Source organism: Gigantopelta aegis, chromosome 3, assembly GCF_016097555.1.
Source record: "Gigantopelta aegis isolate Gae_Host chromosome 3, Gae_host_genome, whole genome shotgun sequence".
Lineage (NCBI taxonomy): Eukaryota > Metazoa > Mollusca > Gastropoda > Neomphalida > Peltospiridae > Gigantopelta > Gigantopelta aegis.
Genome location: NC_054701.1, coordinates 22,798,181 through 22,826,098, shown reverse-complemented (window position 1 = coordinate 22,826,098; position 27,918 = coordinate 22,798,181). Strand labels below are relative to the sequence as shown.

The 27,918-nt window shown below is 38.1% G+C and overlaps 1 protein-coding gene across 1 annotated transcript; it reads right to left on the bottom strand.

Annotated features, from left to right (window-relative positions):
• Positions 1-1,519: 1,519 nt before the first annotated feature.
• On the bottom strand, positions 1,520-26,707 carry LOC121368558 (group 3 secretory phospholipase A2-like). The gene is made up of 2 exons (XM_041493296.1): positions 25,905-26,707; positions 1,520-2,313 (listed from the first exon to the last, which is right to left on the bottom strand). Exons 1-2 carry the CDS (start codon positions 26,705-26,707, stop codon positions 2,121-2,123), a joined length of 996 nt encoding a protein of 331 aa, XP_041349230.1. The 3' UTR covers positions 1,520-2,120.
• Between the last annotated feature and the right edge of the window lie 1,211 nt (positions 26,708-27,918).

Here is a 27,918-nt window from a genome sequence, read left to right as displayed (position 1 = left end):
TGTACATTGGTTTGATTGTAAAATAAATAAACACAAAATAACAGTAAAACATAACGAGGTGATCAGGTTGTTTAACTTTGGCAGTATTCCAATTGAAATAATATCCTACTGGTCACTACAACATATAAATATAACCAAATGACCTTTTCACTACAGCCATGTACCAAATGGTTCAGTCCAATAGAATAGTTCATTACAATGAACAACATTAATATCCTATCAATTAACTCGTTAGTTACAATTGCAAGTAGCATAAATATTATTAACAACAAGCGTATCAATATATGGAAGGTAATCAACTAGTTTTGTTTCATTACTTTTGAATCAATTCCATGTATAAGACTTAAAATACACTTGTTTGCTTAGGCATGTCTTTACCTCTATGTACTGATGGGGCTCTGTAGCTAAGTCAATAAGAATTGAAAACGGAATGCACAGTGGTTTAAGGCACAACTTTCTAGAAGGTCAAATGCACATCGCTAAAACCTATGGATTCGAATCTCGGTTTAGACACTGTCACATAGAGTTTAAAACTAAATTTGTATTGACGTAATGCAAAATCAATTCTGATTGGATTCAACCATCTGGAACGCGAATTCCTTCTTACGCTCGATCAACCAAAAACATACTTCTGGCTTGACCATGTTCATACTAGACAGCAAAGACCGTCAGCAAAAAAAGAGAAATGGCGTTGGCCCATGTCAGATCCTTTAACGAGGACGTGCAGTAAGATCCGTTTTCAATTAGACTAACTTTGACCGCTTCATGATTAAACATAAACATTTACGTAAAATCTTAACATTTATGACTGTCAGTTCTCAACTTGAAGGCAAAACAATATCAAATTGTCTAAAGTTACAGGTTGGCACTGCAGTTGATTTTTTAAAGTTCGATCCCTGATTCACAGGTATCATACTAATATGCTTTATACCTAATATCTTCTGATTAAACAACATGTTAGCATGCCATTAAACAATTTTGCCCAAACAAATCGCATGCTACAAATCGTTAGAATAAAACATATTTTGAAAACGTACCTTAAGGCAACAGTTAGCTGTCTTTTGGAATTATTTAACTTAGAAATTCATTAGATCTATTTCATCTGCTGTAGTTTTATTTGCGTTACAACTAAAATTAAATATATATTTTCTCTACAGAGAAGAAACCCGTATGTCCCATACAATTCAATAGAACAACAAATGAGGTATTAAATGGTATGATACATAAACAAATATTATCCAACTTTACTAAAAAAGAATAGTGTATGCAATGGCAGTGAGACACTAATTGCTATTAATACCTAATTGACACTAAGGTACACCATGGTTCTCCCAGGCCCGATGGAACCGGGGACGGGGGCGAGGGCTGGGGCCCTGTGCCCACCCCACCCCCCCCCCCTCAAAGAAAACATGTACATGTTTTGTTTTGCCCTATTTTGTATAAATAAAAATACGACTTGTGCCCACCTCCTCCCCCACTAGAGCCTGTGTCCCCCACCAGATTTCCTTTCTACGCGCCGGCAGACTCCTGTTCTGAACCACGTGTCCATGATAACATGACTGAATCTTATTTGGATATGATCACCATCATCTGGTTTCGCCCAGAGCCCTCTGCATGTGAATATTTTGTTATTTCTGGCTGACAGGTACCCTGAGGTCAGGTCCAAAGCACAGTGAATGGTGAACATTGTTAGTGAGGTTTATTATGCTAATGAGAACCTAACCTAGAGCTCATGATTATTAAATGATGTTCATCACTCATTGTCAGTCAATTGAGACTTGGGTTACCAATTTTGTTTTAAGTATCAAGGGGAATTGTTATTTTCCCGTCTCCGTTTTATACTAGATTTTTATTTTTTAAAATAAACATACTGCTCTGAATGACAAGGGGACAAAACTCCGTTGCTTTTTCGTTGCCGTACTATCATACATTTTGATTTTTGCTTTGGCAAACTGAATTTATTATGCTCAGAACAACGACAAGGGAAACAAATTCGCTGTTATTCCGTCGCCGTTTTATAAGCCCCCAACTAATAAACATGATATTTTTTTCCAACTGAATCAATTTTGCTCCGAACAACGAGGAATTTCTTTCCTAGTTGATACTTTGGATCAAACCATTCAAAATTCCCTGGACTTTCGCGGAAAAGCTATGCGATTTAGTCCGTATTTTTTGCACACGCCCCACCAGTTCCTGCGTTTGCACACCTTCTTCTTCTTGAAGTGAAAGCACTGGGGAGCGATGACGTTGAAGAAGATTTTCCCCATTAAATGAGCCGTGGCCGACGTTGACTGCTTCAGACATTTGCGGAATCTACAAAACATAAAAGAGGAAACTATTTCAGTTCTAGAAAAGGAAAAGAACATTTGTTTAAGAACAACTTCCCCTGCGCGTGCTGTAACCTCACAGTGGTGCAGGGGTGTAACATTCTCTTTGAGAATGGCCAATACAGGACAAAATTTAATTTTTGAGTAAAAGTCAGTATCTACTAGTATCTGTGATATTTGTACAGTTCTTTAAACTGTTTTTATTTCAATCTTCAATTCTTATATTGATGCTGATCATCACTTTATTTGTTTGCATTACCATAGTTTGACATCCAATAGCCGATGTATTTTTCGTGCTAGGGTGTCGTTAAACATTCATTCATTCATTCATTCATTGAAGAACAACTTAGTTACATTTTAAAACTACGGCTGTTTGGTGTCAATAACATAAGACTCGTTTTGACAAATGGCTGAGATAATAAGAAAGGAAATATGCTGCCACCACATCGGTTATTCTTTTGATTAAGCAGCAAGGACTATTTTAAATGAAATTTCTCTAAAGACAGAAACGCACATATTACAGCGTTTGATATACCGATCGCTGAGCACTGCTTGGGACGGGATAAAAACCCGACGGGGATCTATCCTAAGAGGAATAATCGAACCTCGGGTGAACACTCTCCCACTAAACACCCAGCCCCTTCATCGCTAGATATATACATTGACCGTATCTTCATTCACTCACTGACTCATTAATTCATTAATAAATTAAATCATTCATTCATATTCATTCATATTCATTCATCCATTCATTCATATTCATCCATTCATTCATTCATACATTCATATTCATTCATTCATCATTCATATTCATTCATTCATTCATTCATTCATTCATATTCATTCATATTCATTCATTCATCATTCATATTCATTCATTCATCAATTCATTTATTATAATATAGTTTCCGGGCTAATATACAATAAAGAACCAAGCATGTTGGTCTGTGTACACACCTCGGCTATCTGTGTTGTTTATTGAGAAAATAGCTGAGGTTAAGGAAAGAAACCGGTGTAGAAACCCTACCCCTCCCCAGCAAGCTGTGCACACACTATGGACTAGATCCTGTACTGGGCTACGAACCCAGCACCTACCATTGACATTGCGCGATCGAGGCCAATCCATAAAATGTGTTTATAACTATGATATTAACTAAAAGCCACCACAACTACCACTAGTTCATCAAAACATTTTAAAGTACTCAATGATTGCCACTTGGCTATTTTCAAGTGGTATATTCACGGATATCTTCTAACGCAGGTATCGCCACACTAAGTACAAGCACTTCATAACAAACACTTCATAACCAGCACTTCTCAAATGACAACATCTATACTGAACGGTCCACGTGAACTATCTGGTCCTGTAACTCTGTTCGCACTTACTTCGCTGTCACGCCGTATCAATCATTTTTCTCCTTCTGTCAAAATTACAGCCAACATGAAAGGAGGCCGCCACAGGTAAACACAATACACCTCAGACAGGTGTAGAGTGGACGGAGTGAGAGGGATACGAGACTTCGCCTCGTAATAAGGTGGATTTGTGAGAGTGAGCGGGATTATAACCAACCTGTTGCCGGGTAAGGTCTGGTTGTCTCCAAGGGAAGACAGATTATGCAGAAACTGTTTGTGTTCGGGAGATTTGCTAAGACTTCGTGAATACTATGATGAATAAAGCTAAGGCCAAAGTAAAAACATTTAAAAAAAAAAAAAATAATAATAATTAAAAACCCAGAAAAGAAAGAAAGAATGTTAGGAAGGAAAAGAAAAGGTGCTGTTTAACAACACCCTAAAACATATTTCTGGGGAGGGCTGCAACCAACAAAAAAGGCATGGAGTCAACCAACATATTACATCTCCCAAAGGCGGATCCAGGAAATGTGTGTGTGTGTAGGGGGGTGGGGGGAGGGTGGGTGGGGGTAGGTGGGATTAGGGAAAATGATACATTGGCTAACTCATAAAAAGGGCAACCCATTGATTTGTTTTAAGCTAGCAAAGAGAGGCACCTGAATATATTTAGACGGTGTGTGTGTGTGTGTGTGTGTGTGTGTGTGTGTGTATGTGTGTGTGTGAATCCTCTGGACTTTCAGAGTACTTCGAAGTTAACAGAGTGAGTACACATCCTCCTTGAATCCGCGCCTGTTCATCAACAACTGTTAGGTAGCTAACATAATATTATGGTAATTGCAACAAAGATACTTAGAAAGAGTTGGTATTTTATATGCACTACCCCATAGACAATACAGCACTTACCACGACAGTTGACATAACAACGAATCTATACACAGGTGGTGATCGATCCTACGAATGAGCTCAAGTATTCTATCACCGAGCTTCATCACACACATACTGTACACATTGTACTTTCCCACAGACAGGATATCGTATACCACGGCTTATGATATACCAGTCGAGGGAGACACTGATTAATATGGATGTAAGCGTCTATGGCGAAAGATCTTCTGACCTCAAACCACAGTTATCTTCCCATTTGGTTGACCGGAAATATGTCCGCGCAAGTAGTCTGCTGTTTGACTGTGATTATTTCATGGCAGACAGCTTTGAAGTGGCAACTATTAGACTGAAGTTGACAGGGGAGAGCATGTAGTTTGCAAACATGTGTAACTTGTTGATATTGAAGACTTTTTTTGGGGTAATGTCGGCCCATGCAAAAGCAATGCTGCTTGTATAAAATGAGTGTACTCCGGCCAAGTTTAGTGGGTGTGTTTGTTTAATAAAATTGCTATTGTCTCTAACGTTATATAGAAACATATAGCGTAATTAATTGTGGTCTGTGACCATCTTCCGACTGAGCTAACCGCGCCTCCCCCCCCCCCCCCCCAACACACTTCCATACATTCTACTGTACATAAGAAAAAGATATAAAAAAAGAGGAATATTTGTATAACGACACCACAGCATATGTTAAAGTAGGGCTATCTGATGCCTAACAGTTGGTCGATAGAAAGAGGAAACCCGCTGCCGCCACATAGTCTATTCTTAATGATAAAGCAACAAAGGATCTTTTATATGCACTTTTCAATAGACAAAACAAGGAGTACATACCACGGCCTTTGATGTACCAGTTGTGGGGCACTGGTTGGGTCGGGGTAAAAGCCACGAATCCGCCGAGGGCGATCGGTCCTGCAACCCAATACACCTTTACACGAGCGCTTATACATATTCGACACAAAGTCGTTATTGTGAGCGACGTAACAAAAGCGATGTTAAGAATATCAAACTCTATACTAACAACAACTTCATTTAGTCTAATCTTTAAAGTTTCACCGCAAAAGCTCGTCAGTGTTACAATCTAGAGGTAAAACTGCACCTTAAACTGTTCTCTGTTGTCCGGGACACAAAAATGAGGAGTAAACCCTATAAACATACAAGAATCATTATGGGCCTGCACCCTTTAAGAAAATCTTCCGCTCAAAAGAGACAACCTACTTTTTGTACTAAACAGACGTTATATTCAAAGAAGACTAGTTTAAGCAAATACCTAAATCTAGAAATCCGTGCACTGGATTAGTGGATTGAACTTTCCGAAACACAGTTATCCCGCAATAAGCCTATTAATCTTTTGCCTAAAGAAAGTTACCAATATGAAAAGCTTTTCGCGATGTAAAGTACACTATATACTAGATTTCAAGTAGTTCAGTCTAAACTTGATAATTACCAGAACCTGTTATGTTACAACAAACGTTCTCTTAAATTCTGTTATTCTTAAGAAAAATGTTTTTACCCTGTAGAAGCAGAGGGTAATAAACAAGTTACCAGTTATTATGAAATTTATGCCCTGAGTAAAATAATGTTTACTTGTCACGAGCTTTAGCGAGTGAAACATGAAAATTATTTTACGTGTTTGTTATTCTATTTGTTTCTTCTCTAAAAGCCTTTTATTTTCAATATCCAAACATATACATGAATATAGAAACGCATGTGGCCTGAATAACTTAAAATAAAGTCTTGTCTTGTATATAGACACAAACTGTTTTGAGTATTGCCAATAGAATAAAATATGTTTTAATCACATTCACGGATACTTAAAAAAAAAAAAAAAAAATCTTTTTTATTCTGTTCAAAACAATATATACTATTAATAACCATTTATTACAGAATTTAACAATGAAAACAGAGGCGTAAATTTATGTATAATTTACCAAATCATGTCATTTTGTACGGTACTACCGACAAGGTCATTGGTTTGTAAGCGTAAAATCGTCAAATAATATCGTACAAATGCGTGATAATTTATATTTAATTCTCAAAAGATCGGTAATTTTGATGCGTTTAATGACTAGTTATGCATAATCATTACACTATAAAATGACATTTGTAGCCAAGTAATAACATAAAACAACAACAACAAACTAAGAACTAACAAATCAATCAAAATAAAATAAAAACATAAACTTAAAAACTGCACATTTGCACCGGCATCTGTGATGTAGTGGTTAAGCCATCGGACTTAAGGCTGGCAGGTACTGGGTTCGCCTCCCGGTACCGGCATCCACCCAGTGCGAGTTTAACAACTCAATGAGTAGGTCGGTGTAAGGCCACTACACAGACTTCTCTCCCACTAACGACTATCAACTATCCACTGACCCAGTGCCCTGGACAAAGAGTGTGCAGATAATGGAAGTGTGTGCCCAGGATAACGTGGTTGAACCTAATTATAAATAAGCACGAAAATAACTATAAATGAGTGGATGAATGCACATTTACTAAGAGTGTAGCTATAGTTTCTGCTGTGCCTGTCGACATAACCACATTAAAATGTTTAAATCAAAGTAGGCCTATTAGTATTGTCAAATAATCGTTTATGATTCTTGTGGTCATTTCAGTTGAGTCGCACTGATGCGGGTGGCTTATTAGAAGAAGTGAACCCGAATCTTAATATGCGGATTAGTAGGCCTACATGTCTTCAAACACTGCATGGAACATGTCATGGATATCAATAATGTGCCTCACAGCACGATATGAACCAAAATGTGTTTATAGCAATAGAACTAAAATGTAAATGGTTTTGAAATTTAAAAAAAGAAAGAAAAACAAATGGAAGAATGTTTGGATAGATGACGTTTTCCACAACCTCACACGTCAAGCATAGATGTCGGGCATAAAAAGTTTAAATTATTTATTTATAATATATAAATAAATAAATAAAAAATGAATTAAATAACAAAAATGACAAAACTTTATTAATTTTATTTTTTTGCGTTTTATTATTATTTTTGAAATTATGTTTTGATTTTGTTTTCTTTGGAATTTTTTTCTTTTTGTTTTCAATTCTTAGATTGTCCATAATGAACTAAATTTGTTTACTGAGAGGTTAAAAACTCTTTCCGGAAATAGATGAAAAATGATTGACTCGCTTACCTGCGGACCTACTATAACAAGTTCCGGTTTTATGATGCAGACGACGCTGCGTTTAGTGGTCTCACACCACACTAAACGGTATCATGTCATACCTGCCCGCTATAAACCGATCATCCTAATCGGTGTTCGCAGCAGGTATGGCGATAACTCTGGCTATTACTGTTCGAGACGGACCGCACTGGTACAAACTGAGAGTCCCACCAGTTCCTAGGCAGGTTCAGATGGCAGGAATAATCCAAGACTTAAAAGTGTAACGATATAGTTGTTCACAAATGTACAGGTCCTCTTTCACCATTAACATAGCCTGTTGAGCAATCCATAACCATGGGCAATTTGATAATAAATATTGCTTAAATCAACATGTTAAAGTTAATGTTTGTTTTGTTAAACAACACCACTAGAGCACATTGATTAATTAATCATTGGCTATTGGATGTAAAGCATTTGGTAATTCTTATGCGTAGTCTTCAGAGGAAACCCGCTACATTTTTCCATTGGTAGCTAGTTTTGTATTCACTTTCCAACAGACAGAACACCACATACCACGACCTTTGATATGTCTGGTTGAAACTGATACTTTGTTGCCTAGATTCTAGTCTTGATGCGACATTTTGGCGCGCGTCAAACGTTTTATGATACATTTATTGTTGTTGTAAGATCCTGTTAAAAAAACACTCAACTGAATTGAAACCAGAGCACCAAGCGCCTTAAAGACAATGATTTTTTTGTTGTTTAATGACACTAAAGTACCGTATATATTAGGAACAGTACATAACAATTATATATATGTATATTGTAAAGCCCGGTACAAAGTTTTTGAAGACGAAACTCCCGCTGCCGCCATATTTTGTCGTGCTATTGATTATCGTCAAAGGTTCTTTTATATACTATTTTATAATTAGTATATGTACATGTTACAGTCTGGAAAGTATATACAAATGATCCCTTGTTGCAAGTCAGTAAGAGTAACCCGTATGACACTAAGAGTAAACCTATTGACCTCCATACAGCTTAAGCAATGGAATGCCCTGGAGAGCGTGCTTGAACCACAATTGGATATAAGTATGAACATACATGATTAAATCGGATTGAATCTGCTACTTATCACGCCCTACAAATCAGATTGGCTACAACTCCTAAGGCCAATGTCAAGACATAATACACTCACTTTTTTCTCTCAGTAGCAGTATGTTTGTTTGTATACAAGTGTACTGCAAGTGGTTTCGTTTTAAGGCGACGGTACACGATACGAGTGTTTCGAACGTGTATAGCCACGAGAACAGCCGATTGTGACAAGACAATATTACGATTTCATCGGTTGCTATGCAATCGGCTATTCTAGTACGAGACACATGTTCTAGCAGTAACTAATGCGGTCTCTGTCTATACCTGTAACTGTACTATTTTGTCTATTTGAGTGGCCTCACAATAGCAAACAACATGTGATTGTCGAAATTCTGGGTGGAAATCTGTATAATTTGAGCCGCGGGCTTGTTATCTAGATGTTGTCGACAGGTGCTTCTAATTTTGCGAAATGATGTACCACAGTATATTTTATTCTTCTTCTTCTTTTTTTTTTCTTCTCTTTTTTTTTTTTTTTTTTTTTTTTTTTTTTCATAGCTTTCTTGCAATATCCGTTAGATGTTTTTCAAGTTAATACTTTAAATTTAATGGTCTTTCTTTTGCCTGGCTAAAACAAATTATATTCTGACTGGCTGTTTTAGTTTATTAACTGCAATTTGAACTGTATTTCCAACAATGAATTAGTGAATGAGCGAAATATGAAAAAAACATTTTGATTCTGGGTTGGATTTTATTCCATATAATGTAATTTCCATCTGCAACTCGTTGTTTAAAAACGTATCAAACTTGCTTTCGCTTGTTAGATACATTTTAAAACAATTCGTTGTAAGATAAAAGATATCTAACGGCCACTCATGTATTATTCTCTATATATGCATTTTCTATACAACATACTATAGGTATAAGGCCACCCTGGCTGTGATCAACTGACCATTCAATAACACGCCGGTGGTACCCACTGAGGCGGAACGATCCCTAAACGCTACCCTCCGTTCCCACCCATCATTTATACGAGCCGCTAAAGTGACAGCGATCCCTCCCCGGGGTTCGGGGTCAAAGGATAGACGAGGTTATAGTTTCAATATGGTTTGCATATTTGATCTCTGACCTCTAGGAAGCAGACTATTGGGAACAAGACCTCGTCTAATTTAACAGGTGTGTTAGTTTCATGTCAAAAGCCTTTGATGCGATTCACAAATTCGGATGCCATCTTGTTTGTTGCATACGAAACAGTTTTGTGGGTGGGGTTTTTAAAAATTATTATTATTATTATTTTAAACTGGGAAAACAAAAATAATCGGTTTTTTTTATCCTTTTGTTTGTTGTTCAAATACATAAGCGCTAAATAATGCTTGTGCAGAATAAAAAATAGTGCACCGCCGTTTGCAGAATATGGATGATCATGATGACAATAATAATGATAATGATAATGATAATGACAACGATGATGACTACATCCATAGTTACCTAATCATAATTAAGATTTAACCAATAAAAGGTAAATCTACCAATCAATTATTCAATCAATCAATCAATCATGTTTTTGTTTTTTTTAATGTTTAACATCTTCTCAGCAAAATGTTTTAATCAGTGACTAAAAATAACAATGCTGTTAGTTTTAGAGACGAAACCCTAAACCAGATACCATTACATCGGTTATGCCCCTTCTGAGTAACAACGAAGGACATTTCATACAAAAGTGCACACAGGCAGACGAGTAAATCTATACCTTTGATATATGACTCGTGGTGCTTCGGTTGGAACGAGATTACACCCGGATATAACCCAGCTCATTACAAATGATAGATCCAACGAACCGTCGCGCCTATCACTGAGCTTCACCAAGAACCCGACCTAGCATACAATAAGTAGAGGGGGAAGGAAGGGAATGTTTGTTTAAAAAAAGGGGTATTTGGTGCCTAACATACATACAACCGGCCTCGGTGGTGTCGTCGTTAAGCCATCGGACATACGGCTGGTAGATACTGGGTTCGCAGCCCGGTACCGCCTCCCACCCAGAGCGAGTTTTAACTACTCAATGGGTAGGTGTAAGGCCACTACACCCTCTTCTCTCTCACTAACCTCTAACTAACTAACTAACAACAAACCCACTGCCCTAGACAGATAGCCCAGGTAGCTGAGGTGTGTGCCCAGGACAGCATGTTTGAACCTTAATTGGATATAAGCCCGAAAATAAGTTGAAATGAATGAAATAACATACGATCGCGGGGCACTAGTTGGGACGGGGGGGGGAGGGGGGGGATCCGTGTTCGTAGAGTACGATCGATCCTGCAACAATCGCACCTCGGGCGAACGCTCTTCTACTCAGCAATTTAGGGTCTTTCCATTTAGGGAATTTTTTTGTGGTGGTGGGTGGGGTGGGGGCTGACACCCCGCTCCCATGAAACTATAATGTCAGCTTCAAGTGTTAAACAATTTAGAAGTGTCAGCCACGATGCCCTCGTTAGCAGTGAATATTAGCCCAATATATCATCGTTAACTACGGCTGTGGCCATAACTAAACAATGGCCGGACATTATAACAGACCGTCCAGTTATTAAATCAAACAGTAACAAACTCTCCGCTGTCACGGCCTGACCTCAGAACCAAAGGTCCGATGTACGTTCACACCAAGCAGTATCCTTTTTCTATTCTCGATGGAAAAACCAGTACTGATTTCCAAGCGTGACTGAAGATTCCTTTTTAATGTTGATTAAATACGTTGGGGGTGATATCTCCATACAGAAGTGAAATACTGAACAGACCGCACCATTCAGGCGAGATTGTTCTTTGTTCGGACCGAGATTGATAGAACCTGAAAGTAGTGGGAAAGATGTTTCTGATAGATGCCATTATTGTGCCTTTTATACTAAAGGTTAAAGATTAAAATATAGTTTTTACTTTTTTATAGTTTTTGAGGAAAATTGTCAACGAATGATCATCATTGTTATCATCATCATTAGCATACCAATCGACAGTTAACGTCATATTCGTCATCGACATCATGTCTATCACCATCATCATCACCATCATCATTATCATCATCATCACCACCACCACCATCATCATCGTCTTCACCGCCACCATCATCATCATCATCACCACCATCACCACCACCATCATCATCATCACATCATCACATTATCATCAATCACCACCATCATCATCACCAACATCATCTTTAACAACATCACCACCATCATCATCACCACCGCCACCACCACCACCATAAAAACTGAATGTATTAAATTCACATTGTTAGCATAAATTAACGTTTTACAACCTCCTGAGTTACAGATAAGATTTACTTTTAATTAAGAGTTTTCAGGTTTAATTAAGTTTTCAATCTAAATTTATAAGTTTGTACAAAGCAACCGCCCGTTTGTTGAAACTGGCCTTTCTTTCACAATGTGAAATATGTGGTCCTGGGCGAAAGCTAGTGGTCAAACATACATGGTCATTAAAGTAGCCTCGAATCCGCCCATCAATTGTTAAACCTTGCTTGGCTGGTCGTGTTGGGAATAATTTAATCCGATCACCTGTTAGTTAAGTATTATCCAAATATTATTTAGAAGTGCGTTGATTTGTTCAGCAAACTTTGCAGATTGATAAATGTTTATTCTAATTCTCGCGAACGTGAGAAAATACGAGATTCTGTATGAACGCCATTTTGAATGTTCCACCGTTGCTGTTTTGTAGCAGTTAACCACGGCTATGCGTGGTGAACCCTTGATCCTCTTACATGATAGGTAGAATTCGATTGTCGCTAATTTTTAACGTTCTTTTTAATCGGCTGAGTATTAAATCTTGACGGAGTAGCCAGTGTCAAAACGGAGCCATCTCTTTTGTCATTTAGTTTATGGTGTCCTTTTTTTTTAACTTCAGAGAAACATAAATAAAACGCGCTATCTAGGTGTCAAATGACCGACTTCGACCAGCCTCGGTGGCGTAGTGGCTAAGCAATCGGACTACAGGCTGGTAGGTACAGGGTTCGCAGCCTGGTACCGGCTCCAACCCAGGCCACTACACCCTCTTCTTTCTCACTAACCACTAACCAACTAACAACTAACCCACTGTCCTGGACAGGCAGCCCAGTGAGCTGAGGTGTGTGCCCAGGACAGCGTGCTTGAACCTCAATTGGATATAAGTACGAAAATAAGTTAAAATGAAATGACCGACTTCGAGCGTAAACCAAGGACTACAATAAGCTGTTAAACACTCCATATAACATTATGGTCTTCTGAAAATACCCCCACAACGAACACCCGATAGAAGCATGCTCCTTGATGAAGATATCCTATAGGCTACATGTGCTTAAAATGAATGAATGAATGAATGAATGAATGAATGTTTAACGACACCCTAGCACAAAAAATACATCGGCTATTGGGTGTCAAACTATGGTAATGCAAACAAATAATAATATAAAAATTCAAGATTTAAATAAAAATAAGAACTGTGCAAAAATACAAATATCACAGATAGATACTGACTTTTACTTAAAGTGATATATCAATATGGTTATTTGGCATCATTTTAATTTTTACATATTATGTTTGTCACATGATTTGAACATGTGACCCGCTTTACGTCCTTCTTATTGCTGTAACACACTGCACTGGATTAGTCACATCAAAAGCCATATTCCATATAATCTGCTGGTCTTTGGGTTTTAGTTTTGCGTTTATACATTTGTAAATAAACTTATATTAATTAAGAACTATTACTAAAAGTCCCTGAAATTAGTAGGAATTATTCTAATACACGACTATGTTGTGAAGTTCAGAAACGTCGGTTGTGATCGTACAATTTTTACCTCGAAGTTTGTTTGTCTTCGTCTAATTCTTTATCAGATCAGCGTGGATTCAAATACAGTAATTCTAAATAGACTAACGGTGCAATATTTTAAAACATTATACCTTCAGATGTATGTTCTTAAAAATTACAACAAATAATTTAATTTACTGGGGTTTTTTGAGAATGTTTAGATAAAGATCGAAACTTTGAGCGCATTAGGTCGAGACGAACAATTAGTAACATTTACGGGTGTTACCGACAAGTGTGGTATCTTTGTGCAACGCATCTGTCTTTGACAGCCTTACCTAGCTTCCGACAAACAACTTGCTAGCCTTTTTGGATTCGTTAATTTGAAAGGATTTGTTGCGACAAGACTCTCGTGGCGATGAACACGACTGTTTACACGGCGTGCATATTCAGTGTGATTTTGGTATTCCCGAGTTATTTATTAAAAGATTATGAGTGGGATCGATTTATTGGTAGTTATTTGTCACAAATATTAGTCATTTGAAAAAAAAGTAGCCCAGTTTATTTTATTTGTAACCATGGTTAACTATGGTACTGCACCTTTAATAGATTATACTAGGTTTCTGGGGTTAGTTTTTATCGATTTACATCTAATAACAATTGCCTTTCACAAGTCCGAAATTCTTTTAATATTCGAGATATGGTAATCTATGGTGTCGTGTTATAAATGCGTTTGGGATGTCTATGTAGATATTTTAATAATAAATTGTTTGTAGACAAAAAAATATTTCAGTGTGTCTTTGGTGAGAAAATATTTCGAACTTTTCATTGGCCATATTTAATACCACGGCAATCATATTATGAAGAAATTGCAATCACTGACCTCTCCCAATACAAAACCCTGGCTATGTATGCCAATGATTGCATTTTATTTTCGACACTTATATTGCTATTCCAATCAAAACCGCAGTGTTCATGCGTGTCGATCCTGATGTTGCATACTACATCGTATAATACATGTGTTTGATACACCTAGGCGGAAGGATATTCATCATGTAGGCCGCTTTATCATCTTCCACGTCTGCCAATTGGCACAGACGCCGATCGTCTGCGTGCATCGGTCAGATCCCATTTGACTGGGGCTTTCTCATAAACGTTGACTTATTTACACGGATGTCGGTGCGTTATTGCCATCCTATGGAGTGGGTCAGCTTTACGAGACAGAAGCAGATATTAGCTGGAATTAAGTGTTAATGATAGATAGTATGGTCAGCAGTTCATTTAGTCAAATAAGTACGCATAGGGATATGAGAAAAGTATTGCAGTAATCTGGTGTCTTCTTCAGGTAAAGGGGCGGGACGTAGCCCTATGGTAAAGCAATCGCCTGATGCGCGGATGGTCTAGGATCGAATCCTTTTGGTGGTCCATTGGGCTATTTCTCGTTCCAGTCAGTGCATTACGATTAGTATATCAGAGACCGTGGTATATGCTATACTGTCTGTGGGATGGTGCATATAAAAATATAAAATGTCCGAATTACCAAACGATTGACATCTCTGCTTGATAAGGCCTTGATGAGACAAGGGACACTGCATTTGTAGGGGAGAGACTGTATTTTTAAGGCTAACAACAAATTATGCCTCAAAATATCCATCCATCCACCAATCCATTTGCTCATTTATTTATCCATAAATCCATCCATCTATCTAATCTCCATCAATCCACCACTTTTTCAATTTTCTTGTCGCCCCATAATACGACTCATAAAGACAGTGTGGTTGCACCAACCTCCCCTAATGTGGGTGGCCCTCTCCAATATAAAATCCTGGCTACGCCAAAGCCATCCATCCATCCATCCATCCATCCGTCACTACATCCATTTATTTGTCTATGAATCAATTCGTCCGATCGTTTGTCCTATTTTGTTTTTACATTCATAACCGAAATTCGTGAAAGAACCAACCGTTCTATTTAAACATATTTCACTTCCTGGCCTGAACCTAATTTGACTTTTCTTAACGCCCTCCATTAAGACAAGTTCAGTTTAAGCGGAGGGAAATCCAAACACTGAGGTAATGTTTTCCACGCGTCACATGTTGTATAGCGCGGAACAATGATATCGCGGCACTTCTTGCGAGTTGTAACCGCCTGATTACGCTTAAGGTAACGTTTGTTTATTTTCAAAACTCTCTCACAAATGAATTACTACGGCAAGTCAACAACGTACATTGGAATAATCATAGGTAGGTTATGAAAATAAATAAACATCACAATTTGATCTACAGCAGTTCATTTCAAAGAAAAAGTTGTGGGTGTCGGAATTATTAAAAACTAATTTTTATTCGTTACAGATCAGGCCTACGTTCAGTCAGCCGTTTTTTGGCTAAGGGTTGGAAACTGCCTTGACTGGTTACCGAAATGGTCATTCGGTTTAAAGTGTAGCGTTAAAAATCAGTCTAGCAAGCGTTAGCGACAAACAGCTTGCTGAACTTACTTAACGTAAAACGTATGTTCTCGTGCAATACTAGGCCTATAGTGAGTGGGTGCTGTCTTGTGTGCTTTATGCCCAGAGCTGCGTGTTTACATTTTAATTAGATATATGCAACTGAATGAAATGTTATACATGTACGTGCCTTCTACGATGTCGTGTGCTATAATAATACCTTCTTATTCTGAGTCGTGTAAATTCCTACTCAAGAGCGCGATTCCAAAATAAGGCGAGTGTGCGTGTGTGTTCCATATGAATCCACTTCGTTGTTTATATATATACTTATTGTATGTCAATGATCTCCTTCATTTTTTATTTATTTTTGATCTTATAAACAATGTGATCAAAGATGCTAGATACTCTTCACGTCCGAAAAAAAAACGCGATAGGGGGGAAAAAACGTCTGTAACAGTTGCTTTCTCTTCGTGTATTCAATGACTTTAGGAAACTAAACCGAAACAGAAATTAAAACCGTTCCTCCCCTACCGCCCATTGCATTGACAAAGCTGTTTTGCTTGGCTTTACCCATAGAAAAGCTATGACAATAATTACTATAATTTATAAAACTCGCCTATAACCCCTTTGTTCCTTGCTGTTCATCCTTCCGAGTGATCGCCGGTGCTTTTGAGTGCACTACTGCTGTCGGGACCAGTCTATAGTCGGTGGCAATGAAAAGCCGGGCAAAAGAATAACACTTCACAAGCTATTGTTAGGAACCAGTCAATGCTTTTTTCTTTTTGCACAACCGTCAACTGTTTCTTTCGAGGCTTTGGCAAACAATGCATATACATTAAATATTTGATATATACTCTCAATTTATCAGCAAATTGGACACGATTATATTAATCATACTGTCGGGGATTCGTGTATTGAAAACGGTGATTTTTCCCCTGAGAACCAGTGTGATATTCTAACACTGACTCACGAATCGGTACGGAAATGAACGGCAGATTACACACAGGAAAGCTGGTGAATGAAATAATTTTACTTTCATGTACAATGAAACTAAGTATTGATTTGCCGAAAGTTTTTGTTACTGCATAAACAAGTAGTTTATAATCGCATAATGACACTGTTGAGGCAAAACAATTTAATAATCCTCGAAGTCAAATCAATTACATTGCATATATATGTGTGTGTCCGTGTATTGTGTGCGTGTATTGTATTGTGTACGTTGGTATGTATGTATGTATGTATGTATGTATGTATGTATGTATGTATGTATGTATGGATGTGTGTGTGTGTGTGTATGTATGTGTGTGTGTGTGTGTGTGTGTATGTATGTATGTCCGTCCGTCCGTCTGTGTGTCTTCTATGTATGTATGTTTTTATGTATGTATGTCTGTATGTAAGTATGTATCTATCATGAATGTAATCGTACCAAATTCGATTAATGGATTGCGCGAAAAACATTAACGATATGTTTGTTTAAAACTTTGTCTTGATTTGTTTTATTACAAGCTATGCCATTCTTACACTGGTCCTTTGACCATGAAGTCTCACATTTAAAATTAATACATGTATATATATATATATATATATATATATATATATATATATATATATATATATATATATATAAAGAAAACCCATACAGAAAATGATGAACATGGCTAGTTGCTAGCAGCTGTATGTTTTTTACATTGTGTTACGTGTCGACAAAATACCGGTAGTCATGGTGGTATGATTTTCAGATCTCACAAGCAGGTGATCCACTTTGCAGGAGAAATCCAGACTTTCGTACGTGGATACTCCATCAGGTGACCGGTGTGATTGTCTAGATCGCAACGTGAGTGGCTACACCCACTCGCAAACAATTGGGCTGCACTACATGGCAACAGTTTGAACGTTTCCAAACAATGGATATAAATATTTGTTTTGTTTTTTAAAAAGTAGTTCTAAAGTTACCTATAATGAAGTAAAAGTCAAACATGTTATTCATGCAAACCAGACGCACCTTGTACTAAATAGCAGTCGGCTTGTGTAACAACTACTTGTTTATAAAGGCGTTTTAGATGAGCGAGGATTGTGGAATACTTTGGTAGATGGTGTGTATTAAAAACCCGTGCTTTTCAACACAACAGATGAGCGTAACCTATGTATACCTGTTATTTAAGAGACATTTCAGAGACATTTCCCCTGCGCGTGCTGTAACCTCACCGTGGTGCAGGGGTGTAACATTCTCTTTGAGAATGGCCAATACAGCACAAATCCCCTTGTTTTCTTCGAGATACAATTGATTTTTTTTAGTAAAAGTCAGTATCTATCTGTGATATTTGTATTTTTGCACAGTTCTTTACACTGTTTTTATTTAAATCTTGAATTTTTATATTGATGTTGATCATCACTTTATTTGTTTGCATTACCATAGTTTGACACCCAATAGCCGATGTATTGTTCGTGCTGGGGTGTCGTTAAACATTCATTCATTCATTCATTCTTTAAGAGACATTTCCTTTCAGATATTATTTTCATTCCATACCGTATGGATTATTTTCTACATCAGTCACTTCATAATGTCTATATACTATTAGTAACTTAACTTGTATATCACACTGTCACCGTGTGAAGTATACGCATATACATGCACACATTGTTGTAACTAACGGTAGAATAAACCTTGAAAATATGTGGAAAAGTGCCCTTTTTTTAGTAAAAGTGGGATTTTGTGTATGTTGAAAGGATCCTAAATAACTTGTTCCTGTTTTATTTAAAGCTAGGTTAAGCCTTAATACAGTTGTAAGACCAAGAGGATAAGGGTTGGTGAGGGACAGACTAGTGACATTATTGTTCAAATTTGTTTTCGAGCTAAGATACGTTTTTGGCAGACAAGGCAGCGCCTCTTCAACGCTAATAAGACCCACGCAGACTACTAATACACGTTAAAGTCGCAGACGCTAGTTACAAACCTGTAACACACTGGAATAAAGTTACAGTAGTGTGAAACAAGAGTCTGTGACGTTGAATCGGGGAAATGCCCTTTAAAACAGACTTGAGTTCGTCTCCTTAACCAGTATTTCTTAGAATGTAAACAAATACACCCGGATGACCAGAACCACTTCGAAAATGGACAATCTAAACAAAAAAATCTAAATAATATCTGATTTCAATAATAAAAACGGCTTTAATAGTGACATACGGCGTAGTGTTTAAAAATTAGGATCTGTCACTTTAAATTATTTGCTGCTTTCGACGAGACTAGCCCATCAGCCTTCTAATTTCACGTCCTTGTACCAGTATTCGTACAACAGCAAATAGCTGATCATTCACAGAATGTCTAGGTTTCAATTCGTAATATTCTTGTCACGCGAACAAGATCGTAGGTTTGAGATGGCGATACGTCAATTCCCTTCTCACGAACTTGTCAGTGTCCTGACAGAGGAATGATGTATCATTAATTAGGAAGAGGCGTCCCTCTCCAATTGGTTCGTACCCTTCAGTCAAACTAAGACACACTAGTTTGTATTGTGTAATTTCTCGATGTTTAGAATTTGGCATCTAGGTAACACGAGGCCATCTTTAACGTACGTGGCATGTATATGTTTTTAATTTACGCAATCCAGATCACATGATAAAATCTTGGTAATTAAAAAAAAAAAATATATATATATATATATGTTAATAAAAAAATAAAAAAAGCCATATATTTCTTTCAAACCAGGGGCCAGTTTCACAAAACATCGTAAGTTTACGTCTGCGACTAGCATACGTTTACGTGTGTTAGGGATCTATTCCATGCAGTAAATTACATCATTACTTTAGATGGAGAATTTTCATGACAAACGAAAATGAAATATGTATACTTCAAACTACATTTTTTTGTACGTTTAACAATAATACAAATGGTGGTTTAGTCGTAGATTTACGTTTACGTGCAAGCTAGGCTTACGATGTTTTGTAAAATGTGGTCCAGTACTCCACGACTGCTGTATCAAAAGTCGTGTTATTTGCTATCTCGTCTGTGGGAACGTTGATAATACAAGATCCCTTGTTGCAAATCAATAATTAGTGAAACTTATATGTCTGTTGCAGTTATATTTTACTTATATTGTGGATCAAGTGTCGTAATTACCTTGTATCTCAGACACCTAGTAGCCGCTTAATAAGCAGTGCACGTGTTAGCGTGTCACTTAACACACGTTTTCCCCTTGTCATTTCTTTTAGTCCTCGAACAGTGCCAATTCTATGTACCTACCACCCAGAGCGTTCCTTTCGCTATCATTATATATAATCACATAAGTTGTGCCGCATGCCATGCATAGGAATAACTCGAATATAGTTTTCCGTTTAATTTGATTTTCGTGCTTATATCCAGTTGCGGTTCAGGCATGCTGTTCTGGCACACGCCGTAGCTATCTGAGATATTAGTCCAGGATAGGTTTCAGTGGTTGGTGAGCGAGCAGTCGGTAAAATGGTCTTACACGTGCAATGGATTCCTGCTCACTGTGGTATTGGAAGAAAATCGGAATGCAGACTGGCTTAATTGGGTGCTACAGAAGAACAGCAGGTGACATATATTCTTAGAGAGGAACCGCGCTACATTTCAGGGGCGTGACGTAGCCCAGTGATAAAGCGATCGCTCAATGCGCGGTCTGTGTGAGATCGATCCCCGTCGTTGGGCTCATTGGGCTATTTCTCGTTCCAGCCAGTGCACCACGACTGGTATATCAAAGGCCGTGATATGTACTACCCTGTCTGTGTACTACCCTGTCTGTAGGATAGTGCATATAAAATATCTCTTGCTGCTAATCGAAAAGAGTATCCCATGAAGTGGCGACATCGGGTTTCCTCTCTCAATACCTGTGTGGTCCTTAACCATATGTCTGACGCCATATAATCGTAAATAAAATGTGTTGAGTGCGTCGTTAAATAAACCATTTCTTTCTTTCGCTACATTTTGTAATTAGTAGCAAGGGATATTTTATATGCACATCCCACAGACAAGATAGCATATATACCACGACCTTTGATATACCAGTTGTGGTGCACTGGCTTGAACGAGAAATAGCCCAGGAATTACTAGTATAAAGGCATGAAAACCCACATTCAATCTATTTTGAAAACTCCCCAGCAGATAGATGGATGACCAATGCTGCTAATGGAAAAATGTAGCGATTTTCCTCTGAAGCCTACGAATCAAAATTACCTAATGTTTGACACCCAGTAACCAATGATTAATCAATCGATGTGCCCTAGTGGTATCGTTAGAAAAAAACAACAACAACAACAACAAAAAACCTTTAAATTTAAATCACCTTCTATCCCGGAAAGATAATGTAGTCATATGGACATTTATTTCATTTTATGTCATATTAAATTAAGCTTCAAGCACGCGGTCCTGGGCACACTTCAACAATCTGGACTGTATGTCAGCTCGGCGGACCCATTGGGTTTCCTCCATCCCAACCAGTGGCTCACGACTAGTACTAGTATACCAAACACCGTGGTAACTGCTGTCCTGTCTGTGGGGGAGGTGCACATAAAAAATGCCTTGCTACTAATATGGAAAATGTTACCTCTGAAGACTACGTGTCACAATTATCTGATGTTTGACATCCAATAGCCGATGATTAAATAATCAAATGTCAAATGTAAAAAAAAAATTACACATCAGAAATGTCGAACATGATTTATTTAAAGTAGTGAATATTGTCAGGCTAATAAAAATGGAAGAAATCAAATACAACTATAAAAGACGAACACACTAAAATCTGGACCACCTTAGAGACTACGAACCATCGCAAGTGTTCATATATGTAGGTAACAAACTTTATACAGCGCTTTTATCTTAGCTAGTTAAACATTATTTGGCCAGGTGGTGCACTATTAAAATGGAGAGTCCAGTAGTTTCACAAACCTTACAAACATGTATCGTGCACAAAATATCATACTACTAAAACTGTATATATCGAGTACAGGGCCCAAAATCACTAAACATCGTAAGCCTAGTTTTGCAATTAAACGTAAATTTACGACTAAACCAGAGTTTTTGTTACTATTATAGTGCAATAAATATAGTTAAAAGTACACATATTTTATTTTATTTTGTCCTTAAAATGCTTCTGTAATGATGTAGTTTTTTTTTCGTGAAATAGATGTCAAACACTTGTAAATATATGCCCGGTATAACTGCTAGTCGCAGACGTAAACGTACGATGTTTTGTGAAATAGGCCCCAGTTCCTACACTTAGAATAAAGATATAAAATTCCATCAAACAATTTGATCGCATCTGTATTAACGATACTGACCATACGTTATTAATTAGGCTGTGTAACATATTTTCGGCTATTGCAGGTTCTTTTTACCGTTATATTACTTACAAAGTCTTGCTTAAATTATCAATTTTAGCAAATCAAATGTTTGTTTTTCTGGGCGTTGTGTAACAGCGCTGAGCACTGCATATTATGCAAAAACTAAATGTACATACCTTGGGAACTGAGGTTACTCTCTTCAACTCTATAAACTAATTTTTTGTTCTACCAAACTACCTCAACAGAATGGAAACTCAACAGTGACAGACTATTCTGCCAAGTTTTACACATTTCGTGCACCATTTCTTCCACTCACGCGAGCTCAACCCTGACCAATTACATGCACATACGCAAAATCAGTTTTCTTTTTAAAAAACCGAAACTTCCTACATTATTTCCACAAAATGACCCAACCTTCAGCAACCTTTTACAAAACCTCCAGCAAGCAGACAAAAAGACCATTGACAGGTCTGGCTTGAGTTAAGGCCAGGCCATGGTTTGCATGGCGGGAATATATATAACAAAAAGAAAAAAAAAGAGAAAAGAAAGAAACGACGTACTCAACACGTTTTAATTACGGTTATATGGCGTATGCACCAGGCAGGCGCTTTACCATTGGGCTTAGAAGTATTGCCCCTTTATAGGTGTTCAGAGTCAAACAACTATTAATTTGATTACGTCGTAACAAGCACATCTTTGATGATGATGATGACAAGGTACTGAGTGGCATATGGGACTATCTTCCTGTGTAGTGTTCCACGAGGACGTCGCACATTTCCAACATCATTCAGTATTACTCGGCCCTTGGTACATGGAAGGGGCGGGGCGTAGCCCAGTGGCAAAGCGCGCGCTTGATGCGCGGTCGGTCTGGGATTGATCCCCGTCGGTGGACCCACTGGGCTATTTCTCGTTCCAGCCAGTGCACCATGACTGGAATATCAAAGGCCGTGGTATGTACTATCCTTTCTGTGACTGGTGCATACAAAAGATCCCTTGCTGCTAATCGAAAACAGTAGCCCAAGAAGTGGCGACAATGGGTTTCTTTTCTCAATAAAATGTGTTGAGTGCATCGTTAAATAAAACAGTTCCTTCCTGGTACACGGAAGGCGGGTAATTATCCCACCCCAACTCCTCCCACCCACAATCAAGAGGGGTCGTGTCTGTGGGAGAAACACGGTCTATAATCTCAGTCTAGAAATGACTAACTATCGATGTATGGGAACATATACAGACACATTAAATCTAACAATGCACCCACTCCTCTCGATTGAAGCCTATGTAGTCTACTGAAAGGAAATAAAATCTATGGTTCAGGTGAGACGCAAACTCCAATGGCCTGCCCATCTTGAAACATTTGGGAGCGTAGCGGTTATGAATATCTAAAACATGCAGTGGGCCCAGAATTGATTCCATATAAAGTACATAATTGCCATTTGTGGGACACTTTTTGGCACGGGTGGGTCCATTGGGCTATTTCTCGTTCCAGCCGGTGTACCATGACTGGAATATCAAAGACCGTGGTATGTACTATAATGTCTGTGGGATGATGCATATAACAGATCCCTTGCTGCTAATCGAAAAGAGTAGCCCATGAAGTGGCGACAGCGGGTTTCCTCTCTCAGGATATGTGTGGTCCTTAACAGTATGTCCGACGCCACTTAACCATAAATGTGTTGAGAGCGTCGTTAAACCATTTCCTTCCTTCTTTCTTTATTGGGACGGTGTAAACCCACTCTTACGACGCATCGCACCTCAGACAAGCACTCTATCATTAGAATACACACACACACACACACACACACACACACACACACACACACACACCCCTCGCCCTGTACTCCAACATAATCGGGTGCATATCGCATCCGTTTTCTCGATGCTTTCTTATATACTACGTACCGTGGACGCTGTTAAAATAATAATATTATATTAAATCATTGCAGATGTGTTAACCGTAGCACAATACCTGTCTGTTGACCGTTTGTGTGTATATATAAATAAAGTTCCTTAGCATATTTATAGCAATATTTAACACATGTCGAAGACCGCACATGAGTCATTAGAATGTAATGTTAAATTCACAACCATTCATAACCATTCATGCATTTTAAAGAATGAAAATCATTTTCTTGTTATTATAGTGTTGGCGTTTACTATTGTTGTTAAAGGAAACACCCACATGACTTTCTTCCGGTACAAAAAAAGTCTCCACAATATATACACTTATGCAAGTTACTTCCCCTTCAGCAGTCACACGTAACGAAGGTAGATATTGCATACAGCTGTTCTCAACATGTGCTCATGAGTATCCCTAAGATCAATGATGACACCACAGTCAATCATTTTCGAACTTCTACCTTCATCTCGGGTTTATATATGGAGGCTAAATATTAAATTCCATGGCCATATCTAGAAAGTTCAGACATGATGACAAATGTCCCCTCTACCCGAAAAGTAAAAAAAAAGTGCTCTTGTAGTCAATTCCTTTTACTACAAGTCTCCTAGTTATTTTAAGCTAGGTTCGGTCCTGAGTTAATAAAACAAAATGTAAGCAGATCGAGTCCAGACTATAAAATAAAGCCTTAAATAATTTGAACAGACAATATAGGCCTACATCACGACATTCCTTGCCATTATCCCATAATTAATACATACACGATGACGCACGCACGCACGCTCACACGCACATATATAATAATATAATTGGAAAAGGAGAAGGCATTAAACTATGTAACCCTTGCGCGTGCTGTAATCTCACCGTGGTGCAGGGGTGTAACATTCTCTTTGAGAATGGCCAATACAGCACAAATCCCCTTGTTTTCTTCGGGATACAATTAAAATTTTGAGTAAAAGTCAGTATCTATCTGTGATATTTGTATTTTTGCACAGTTCTTTACACTGTGCTTTTTATTTAAATCTTGAATTTTTATATTGATGTTGATCATCACTTTATTTGTTTGCATTACCATAGTGTGACACTCAATAGCCGATGTATTTTTCGTGCTGGGGTGTCGTTAAACATTCATTCATTCATTCATTCATTTAAACTATGTAAAACCAGTCACTGTAGGTTTCAGTGTTATTATTTACTATGGGTCATATAATAACGTTAGAAAAAAAAAGAGCTAGCGTGTCCTGCCTCGTCGTTTCCGTATAGCTCAGTTTTACCACAGATTATATAATCATACATTTTAATTATTCTGTACATACATATACATTATATAATATCATACATTTATTAGTATAGCACCAGCTGTTCACAGTTCAATGTAAAAGCAAACTAATTATTTAAATAACATTTAATTAGGTATTCGCCTGGTGCGCTATGGGTTGTACGATCGATCGCCCTTATTAAGTGTCCTATGATACTTATGCAGAGAGAGAGAGAGAGAGAGAGAGAGAGAGAGAGAGAGAGAGAGAGAGAGAGAGAGAGAGAGAGATCCCGTAGTTTAAGTGTTAAGGTATCGTAAAACAAAATATTCCTTCCACTTAACAGGTAAGCATCTTTACGAGTATAATTTTTTTTAGAAAAACGCCCTTTTTCTTTAATAATTCCTCCTTTTACTCACTAAAACATATCTCAAACAACAAAAAGTTTGAAAACGTACCTGTTGTCGCACTCACAGTGACTCATGGTCGTGAAGCGATAGTTAAACAGATTGTATTTCCAAGTAAATCTTTCGATGATGTATTTGCAATTGTCGTGCTTCCTGCAGCACGAATCGGTGCCGATGTCGTAACCCAAGTCGTCATACGACTCCGCTATGTCGCCGTCGCCGCACCATTTTGTCCCCGGAAATATGAACCACCCCGACAACAGATCCCGTTTTACGCGAAGACGTGTCTTAGAAATCGATTCGTTGGTTCCACGTCGATTCTTCTTCGTTCGGTTCCTTTTTCGACTGGTCTCGTCTGCTAATTTTCTACGATGAGCTTCCTTTCTAACTCGTCTGTAAAACAAGTGACACGCCTGTCTTTGGTGTTTTAAGTCAACATAGTTTTTGAATATTCCAAGAGAACTGCGATCCTTCAGAACCGAATAAGCACTACCCAGTTTTAAGACAGGTATTGAGGAATAAGCCTCGGTGACGTTTTTCTGGATGCTTTTCGATATGACTGATTTTATATTTACAAATTTGTCGATGAACGAAAGAATAGTTTTAAAATTTTTCGTATATTCACAGTCTTTTATTTCTCCATGCTGAGTTACCAGCTGAACGAGTCTTCTTCCGTCGGAAACTTGTCTTAACGATAAACTATCAGGTGTGTCCAAAAACCCAGACGTTTCTAGCACCAAAATCCGCTTGTAGGCAATCCACAGTTCTCTTTCGTTATTCTTGTTTAAATTAACCAAGGCGAAATTTTTTGACAACAAGGAATAACCAAACTTTTTTCCTTCTGTGGGAATCATAAAAATAAAACAAAGAAAAACAGCCACCCCAGTGAAACCCGCCGTCATTTCGACCATGACCGAAAACAAAAATACCGTCTGACTCTTACGGCCGTTACGGACAAGAGTGCCTGTCGTCTGCTCGAACCGGAGCGCGCGCAGCGTGACGTATTCCGTACGACTACGGACTAGCCGCAAGATAAACCTACCGGTTTGTTGAACGTATAATAGCTAACCCCGCTAAATCCCAACACATCCATGTAGGTCTAGCCAAACATAGGAACACACGTTCGACAAGAACTACCGTTGTACAATATTGGTCAAACGAAAACTCGAGGCTTTTGTGTATTCCCGGCAGGTGTCATAATTACGTCAAAGTAACGCATGGCTCATTTAATTGAGTCTGTGAAGGTGCATCAACGATCGGCAGAATCTGTCCCGGCGACATCTAGGTTTCTTTTAACTACTTTTTTTGTGTGAAATTACATCCCGCCTGAGAGAAGATTAAGGGAATTGAAAACACATTAACGGGTACTGCTGTAGAAGAAAAGGGCAGAAAAGGAACACTATTCTCTTTACCTATGAAATGGCTATGTCGACATTTTGATACCCGTATCGAGTGTGTTGACAGAAATTGATTAGGTTAAGACTTATTAAATGGTGGAAAGTTGTCGAGTTTCATTCAAATTTATAATGTCATAAATCGCCAAAATGTTTATGATTTGGTAACATTAATGTAATATAAACAAGACTCCACCCATTATTGGCCACAAATAGGGGTCGGGGGTGGGGTGGGGGGGGGGGGTGGGGTGGGGGCTGGAGCCTCCACCTAAATTCATGCCTGATTAATACACCGAAAGACGTGTCTTGTTATCTTCTAATATCGATCAACCATAGGCGTGGGAAGCTGGGGTGGGGGAGGAGAGCGGAGTATGCGTTCCATTCAGATGAAAGGCGATTAAAATAGGAATTTGAATGATGTTTTTCCCACTCCGACCAAGTATCTTGAAAATCCATAAGAATGAAGATCATAAATGTGATATGAACACTGTTTAAATACGACCAGACTTGATTATAAACATTTTGTTACTTATGTTAAATACTTGATTATGTAATACAGGGAAATCTTTATCTACACCTGCCCGCCCGCTTCCCGCCCATCATCTACTTGTCCGTCCGTCTGTGTTGTTGTCCGTCTGTGTTGTTGTCCGTCTGTGTTGTTGTACCTTACG

Excerpts from the sequence above, each read along its gene's own strand:
- LOC121368558 (XM_041493296.1), bottom strand. The coding sequence starts at position 26,707 with ATGATTCCCACAGAAGGAAAAAAGTTTGGTTATTCCTTGTTGTCAAAA. Across the intron at positions 2,314-25,904 it reads CACTGTGAGTGCGACAACAG|ATTCCGCAAATGTCTGAAGC; the intron begins GTACGTTTTCAA and ends TATGTTTTGTAG.